This window comes from Solanum stenotomum, chromosome 5 (genome assembly GCF_019186545.1).
Source record: "Solanum stenotomum isolate F172 chromosome 5, ASM1918654v1, whole genome shotgun sequence".
Classification (NCBI taxonomy): Eukaryota; Viridiplantae; Streptophyta; class Magnoliopsida; order Solanales; family Solanaceae; genus Solanum; species Solanum stenotomum.
Window position 1 is genome coordinate 423,327 of NC_064286.1, and position 8,370 is coordinate 431,696.

Consider the following 8,370-nt stretch of genomic DNA (forward strand, 5'->3'; position numbering starts at 1 on the left):
AACTTTGTCATTTGGAGCTGATATGTCCCTCGTTATGAAAGTGGCTCATATATACCCTTACCGTTATACAAACGGCTCACATATACCCCTACAGTTACAAAATGAGCTCACATATACCCTTTATTTAACGGAAGTGAAAAAGTTAGTTTTAAATTTATATTTTTGACTTTTAATTTTCTTAAAAATTATTTAGGGGTATATATGATTCTTCTAGCAAAGTTCAAGGTATATTTTAATCTTTTTTATACATAAATTATTTTTTGACTTCTTTTATTATAATTATTTAAGTTTCTTATTCTTATTTTATTTTTTTCTTTCATTCCTTAGTGTAAAGAAAAAAATTTAAAACTATTTTTTTGTGGCTATATTATAATTTAAAATTTTATTTTTTTGGTCTATATTGTAATTTAATTTTTGTATTTGAAGAAAACAATTTGGTTATCTATAATAAGTTTTATAAGAATATTAGTGAAACATAAATAAATTTGACCATCAAAATAATAAATCTAAATTAGTCATTGAAACAAAAAAAAAAGTTAAAAAAAATATATATGTTTGAGGAGGATTAAATATACTCATATGGGATTATATTTTTTAAAAAAAATAATAAAAAATTAACCTGAAATTAATTTTTTTCATTTCCGTTAAGAGGAAAAGGGTATATGTGAGCCATTTGTATATAAGTAGGGGTATATATGAGCCACTTTCATAACGAGGGGTATATCAGCTCTAAATGACAAAGTTGAGGGGTATATCAGACCCTTTTCCCTTAATTTTTACATTGATGAACAAAATTATTTAATATTTATATTGATAAAAGATATACAGTAATAAATATCTCGTAAAATAAATCGAGTACATCAATTATGGCATCTATATCCTGGCCAACTGTGCTAGCAAATTAGGGGTCCCTTGGTGCTGCATGTCATTAACTCCCTCAACTTGGTACTTAACTACGTGGTTGTTGTGAATAGTAGGATGCACGAAAATGATTAATTCCTTTTTTATATCAAAGATATTTTTAAAATATAACGTACATATATTACTTGTTTTATTATTACACTTGGTATATACTATATACTATATACTATATTATTATATAATATAATCATTAATCTGCATGGTTGATTTGCGAACACGTTGCAAACTGCTTTTTCTACTGTAGAAAATACGGCAAGAAAGTAACTTCCATCTTTGTATTGAATTTGAACACATAAAAATCATTATATAATATATAATGTTAAATAAAGCTTAGATATTTTAGAAGTTTATATTGAGATCTCTCAATTCTTAATTAAAGATTTCAAGTTTGATATTTATCAGTATCACACAACAACAAAACATATTTTTACTTACGATTTTCGAGGACTTTCACAATAACTTAGACGTTAGTACATGACGGATTCCATCTTTAAAATTTTTAGTATTGAACTAATTATCGCTGACATATGGCAAATTGAAGTCTTATGAGTTAAAGAAGAAAAATAGGGAAAATTGTATATAATAGCAAACTATTAATTCAAATTAAATGCTATAAATATAATTTGATTTAATTGTACCTCATAGCAAACTGTTGCTATTTCACCTCTCTCCTGGTGAATCTCGCTTGCCACTCTCGTTCTCTCCCTCGCCTCTCTCATTTTTTATACAAACACAAGTGTATAAAGTGAGTTTGTGTTTGTATAAAGTGAGAGAAAATTGTACGTATACATATATTTTCGTTCCCCTCTCCCAGATCTCGCTCGCCACTCTCCCTGATTTCGCTCTCTCACTCGCCTCTCTCACTTTATACAAAAAACACAAATTGTATAAAATGTGTTTGTGTTTGTATAAAGCGAGAGAAAATTGTATATATACATATATTTTCGTTACCCTCTCTCCCCTCTCCCAGATCTCGCTCGCCACTCTCCCAAATCTCGCTCGCTCACTCGCCTCTCTCACTTTATACAATTGATCTTTTTGTATATGTATACCAAAGAAGATTATACAACTGCTTTCTTTTGTATATGTATAGCGAAATATACATATTTATGTTTGTTATGTAGCGCAATTATGCAAACTTTGCTATAACATACAAATATGAATTTTGTGTTTGCTATATATGAAAGTTGCTCAGAAAAATACGTTGACAAATAACTTTCAAACTCGTACTGTTTTACTGTTTTTTCCCCCCTTTATGTTTGGCTCTAAAGAAAATAAATTAAACAATATTTATAGTAAGTTTTCACTATGTACGAATTTGAAGAAAGATAGAATTATAATGATTTATTATATATAACTTTATCTTGTATTACTATATAAGATTATTTTTACCGTTCAAATTCGTGACCACTTCATGACAAAACAGTAAGTTAACTAGTTACGACTTACGAACAGACTATCCCTTCCAAAATTACTGGTTAGTGGTTACTAATTAAGTACTTTAGATATGAATATATTGATGTTCGAATTAATTAAATAGTACTAATAATTATAACAATGCAACACTTATGAGCTTGAATTTGAGCCATATATATATACGTGCGTTGCTATCAGTGGATTAATTATCTGTGCTATAACACAGGATCAACTTTTGATATATGATGTGACAAATCATCAATCAAGAGGTCTTCACGTAAATTGTCGCCGGTGGCTAGATTATATATGACACGTGTTAAAGAAAAAAAAAATGTTTGAAATCGAATAATTTTATAATGAATGTGTAGATATTGAAATTTTGTGAGACTGTACAAGACGTGTTCAATTCGAGTTGAGACTTTACAAGGTATGTTCAATTTCAATTAGGATTTGTAGAGGTTATTCAATCATTAACCCTACTTCATGTCTATATAAAGAGACGTACTATATTCCCTTGAAAAGAAATCTCGAATATCCCACAAAATTTGAATTTGAATTTGATCTCCTTATAAATATTCCATTAAATTGTGATACCCCACAAACATCACTCAAATCACGGATAAATCTTATGAGAGAATAATCAAGGGATAAACGATTTTATACCCGCAATGTTCATCAATAAAATATTCATGTTTCTTCATATTTTATTTGTGAACAAAATGTACCAAAACAAATTTGAAAATAAGAGTGTACTTATCTTCCCTGGAAAATGGTCTGAAAAATACTCCAACTTTAACCGAAATTGTTGTTACGATACCAAACTTTGGAAAAGACCTTTTACCTCTTGTACTATTTAATAGTATATTTTAAAGGTACATATGTGTCTATGTGGACATCATAAATATTGCATCATTTTAAATAGTAATGTGTCTACATGGGCACATATATACCTTTAAAATACACTATTAAATAGTGCAGAGAGGTAAAAGGTCCTCCATAAAGTTTGGTATCGTAACAACAATTTTTGTCAAAGTTAGAGTATTTTTCAGACTCTTGTCCCTATCTACTCAACTACTATATATTATTCGTACGAGTAAAATGGGATATATATTTATTATTTTTCCATTTTTAATCAAAAAAAAAATTATTCAAATTTTTGGAATAAAATTATTTTTATTTGGAAATGTTTATTCCTTCATATAGGATTTTCTATTATAAATTCTAGTTTTGTTAAATCTAAAATTAATATTTTATCCCTATCACGGACTATGTTTAAAATGGACAGGCTAACCATGTTAAGGAAGAAAGTAGAATTTAGGACATTTCTGCGAAATATCTCTAATTTGCTTGACATGATAGCACTTCATTCATTTGGGACCATCACAATAAGTTGTATTGCGGGACGTTAAATATTTCTTCATTTTTAATTAAATATTTTAAATTCAAATTTTTAATATAATATTAAGTAAAACATTATAATTGAATTTAAATCAATCAGATCTCGAGAAGTATCGATTACTGAATGAGATATTAAAAAGAAGAAAACATTTAGGACCATATGAGTTATATCTTGAGCCGTGGACTTAGAAACCCGACCCGAATAATGAAGTCGTGACCGCGACTTGAGTCAGTGACGCCAGCTATTGGCAAAGGTGTGACGTCATAGGCTTGGTGTCGTCTTCTTCTGCCACGTGTAAGAATATTGGGGCATGATGGCTGTTCTACTACAACTATGGTCCACGCTCCTTCCAAAAGCGTGCGTTACAAACAGCACAAATATTTTATTTTCTTTTCGTGCCTTTAATAATTCCAAATAAAGTGGAAGTCTGTTATGTGAGTCGAAACACAAGAAATAGATAATGATATATAGATGTCAAGAGCTACAACTATGTACAAGTGGACAACTAGTATGCCGATAAACACCAATAAAATTGAACCGACGAAAAGCAAGATAACACTTCATCACGTACTACTCTTCTATTCTAATACGTGATCTCCACACCATTCTATTGATCTAATGTCCTCGATCAGCAATCTAAAAATACACTATGTCATGTTCAATTATCTCTCCTCAATGCGTTTAGTCAGTTAACACAATATCATTAACAATGAACATACATCATATATCAAACTCAATTGACATTGTGTCAGTTTGCACTTAGTCAGGTAACACAATATCATTAATAAAGAATATACATCATATACAAACCTAATTCGCTATTGTATTGGTTAACTCGTATAAAAACAAAATAAACAAGTAGAAGCTCAATATCAATCATTATACGGTAAACCACGATTAAGAAAACCTCCTTGTATCAACTACTATTATTTTCACAACACCTTCATACGTAGTCTTTATGATATTTATATATTTATGACAATTCATTTCTTTTTCCATCACCTAAAAAAAAAAACTTTTTTGATACTTTATCGTATGCTTTTTTTAAATCAATAAACACGACATATCATAGATTATTTTTTTTGTCTTTATGTAGTGAACACAACTCTCTATAAAATGAGCCTTGGGAAACATTAAACCCTCCTTTCTCTCAACTCCCTTTCTATCTACTTCTAGTACTTCATTTCTTGTGTCCATTTACCATCCACTTGGCTCTTTCCCTTTCTTCACTCCAATTTTTTCTTTTCCTTTCCTTCCCTTTCCTAGAAAAAAATCCAACTTCTCCAATCTCCATTTCCTTAAATAGCCCAAAAACAAGCACAAAAATATATTCAATGGATAAAATGCTTAGTGTACATTCAAAAAAAGCAAACAAACACCCCAAAAACACCAAAAAAAAGCCAGTTAAAGTTGTTTATATTTCAAATCCAATGAAAGTTAACACAAGTGCTGAAGAATTCAGAGCTTTAGTCCAACAACTCACTGGCCAACATGCTAACTACCCGGTAACCGATACTAATATCCGTACTGCTGACAGTGAGAAAAAGGAATTTTATTATTCAGAGTCGCCACCAGGATATGATCATCAACAAGTTGTTGAGGTAGATAGTACTACTCATCATCAAGTAGTACCTAATTATATGAATAGTACTAATGAAACAACGATGACCGATAATTCGGATCTATCGTTTGAAGATTATGTTAGAGAAGATTATGTTCCAGAATTGTTGGAGAATTTGCCTACAAATCATGTGTGGTATGACTAAATGAACTTATTAATTTTTACTTTTGTTTAAATCTAGTTAATTAACTTCAAAAAGAAGAACAAAAATGGGCCTTGAAGGCAATGTAAATTAGAAATTAGCTATTGTTATAACTAGTACTTGGGCTTTATGCCTTTGTATTAAATTGTGATGTAATTTTTGTCATATATATGCTACTACTAGGTGATATTATTTAGTAGTAGTAATATGAATTGCCTAGCTAGCCATGTCCAACTTGCTTTGATATTTTTGTATTTAGTGGCTAGTATTGCAACTTGGAGATAAAAAATAAAATTGATTTTGGTACTACTAGTTAACTATTCATTCAAGATTTACTTTGTCGCAGCAGAAAGGATTATCTTATTCTTCTATTCGATTTTTTTTTTTTTGTTATCGATATTATCTCTACTTGTTACTATTCATTTCTCCATTATTTTCTATACAACTCCGGTACTACTATATTTCCTTTTCTTATTGATTGTTGTTCTGTTTTACTTGAGCCAGTTGTCTATTGGAAATAGTCCCTTTTCCTTTAGGTAGGGATAAGACTGAGTGCACACCGCACACTCTTTAGACTCAACTCGTAAAATTACAATGATCATTATGTATCGTTGTTTAAGTTTAGTGAATGGAGTAGTATTTCATCGTCTCTTTTTTATTCTCGACCTTCTTGGGGAAATTAGGGTAGTCTGTTAGTGATAAAGTTGTTGTTATGTGATTAGAAAGTCATAAGTTCGAGCTATTGAAATAGTCTCTCGTAGAAATGTAGGGTAAGACCGCATACTGGAGACCCTTATGGCCGGTGCAACTCTTCCCCCAAATGTACCAGGTTGCTAAATAACTATAAAATCCGTTGTTAATTAATCCATTGCTAAATAACTTATACTTAACTAACATGACTTTTAGTTAATCCGTTGTTAAATAAAATTAACGACATATTTTCTTGTAGCGCCGAGCTATCAAAAATAACGTTGGTGAGAAACTTGGGAAGAAAAGAAAACGGAGAACCTTGTATTAGGTGAATATTGCTTTATAAGACATATATAATTTGTTTCATTTTTCTGCTTATTAAAAATGATAGTGAGAAAATCCAATTCATTGATCAAGTGAAAAAAGACATGAACAATAAAATGATTTCTTGAGTTATTACTCTTCCTTTTTTCTTTCTAATTTAATCGTCCACCCTGGCTTTCACCTCTCGTGATAATGGAGTTTGGCTTGAACTCCTATCGTAACCTATACCTTCTTGTGTGTTCTATCCCTATTATAAGCTCCCTGCAGTATGACCTAAGGGATCGAGCTCATTTAAATTATTCGAGGTATCTACTAATTAAAGCTCTAGGTTTTACCAAAAGTTCACATAGTTTGACTCTGATATTTTGGGATGGAGATAGTACATGGTAAATAAATGTGATCAGTAAATTTCTACAAGTTGATAGTAGTAAAAATTAGGCAAAGTGTAGGATTTTTTTGAGTGTAGGGTGGATTTTCATGATTTTCAGCAAAGGTGTGCTGAAGAGATCTAAGGACCAAAATTATTTCTGCAAAAAGTACTTTGGTGCTAACTCTAATAATTACTATATCTATCTATTTAATTATGACTATTATACCTATGTTGCTTTGGACATTAAATTTATTTTGTTCGTATGCGTATCAATGGATTTTTTTTAAAAAAAAATAATGCATTTTTTTTTTTGGAGGAATCAACACATGTGTGATGACTTTTTTTTTGAGAGATCGGGTAATATAGGATACAAATACTTTAGTATGTTGAGCTCAATCAATTCAAACAAGTTTGCAGCAAAAATTATGTTGACCAAACTATGAGTCTCTATGAATAGTAATTCATGAAAATAGTGATTTATTAAGTTTAAATGTGAGTATTAGAAGTAAGGGTATATTTGAGCTCATCTGATAACGATAAGAATATTTTTGCTCCCAACTATATGAATGCAGTTATTTACATATTATTATAAAGTGTAAATAAATTATACATTGATAATAATACCTTTTAAGAAGGAAAATCTTAAGATGAATTGAGGTAAATTGAAGAAAAGAGTTTAATTGAATTTCATTCGTCGAAAAGTCACATGACTCTGATATGCAAATAGCAAAAATACAATATCTTTTTGCTATATTTAAACCATTGAATCGACTTGACTTGAGAAAAAAGTCTAGTAAATCAAATTATAACAGGGTTCAAAATTGTTTTAGGTCATAAATTCAATTTCCAAAGAAGACAAAAATAATCAGTAACATCCGATCCATTATTTACAGATTTGTCACTGCAACTAATTGCATCACGTTCATGCACCAAGTATTGTGTTTGAAATGTGCGATTATTTTATCTAAAAATATAAGTGGTTAAGACTTCGGAACATTATTATAAAAAAAGATTTTTTATTGTAAATTAATGAGAAATTTATGTTATAAAACATGATTTTCCCATCTATTTCTTATATTAGAGCCCAACTAATCTAGCTTTGCACATTATAAGAACTATTTCTAGGATCGATGCTTCTAACATAATTTTTTTTCAAAAGGTTCAAAATCGAAATCTCTAGTTAAACCTTAAAGGTAGAGGAATCCCAATAATTCCGCTGCAACTCATTAGTATTGGTAAAGTTGTTCATGTTGTTAGACCAAAGAAGACTATTATATATAACATTTCACAGCATATATTAGAACCTTATTTGAAAAATCACAAAGATATTATTCTAACATACATTATATCTTAGCATATGCTAAAGTACTGTCAAAATCAAAAGAGGTACACACATTTAGTTCAAGTAACTATTGTGATGCTCACCAGCTAGTACTGTTGCCAACTTGTTGGTTGGATAATAGCCCAGAAGATAAGTTTTAATATAT

The 8,370-nt window shown here is 29.9% G+C and overlaps 1 protein-coding gene across 1 annotated transcript; it reads left to right on the forward strand.

Annotated features, from left to right (window-relative positions):
* Window positions 1–4,893: 4,893 nt before the first annotated feature.
* Window positions 4,894–5,808, forward strand: LOC125866275 (uncharacterized). The gene has a single exon (XM_049546613.1). The coding sequence runs from the start codon at window positions 5,071–5,073 to the stop codon at window positions 5,500–5,502; it is 432 nt and encodes a 143-aa protein (XP_049402570.1). The 5' UTR covers window positions 4,894–5,070; the 3' UTR covers window positions 5,503–5,808.
* Window positions 5,809–8,370: the final 2,562 nt, after the last annotated feature.

Bases quoted from the DNA above. Each gene is read 5' to 3' on its own strand.
- LOC125866275 (XM_049546613.1), top strand. From the start codon at position 5,071: ATGGATAAAATGCTTAGTGTACATTCAAAAAAAGCAAACAAACACCCC.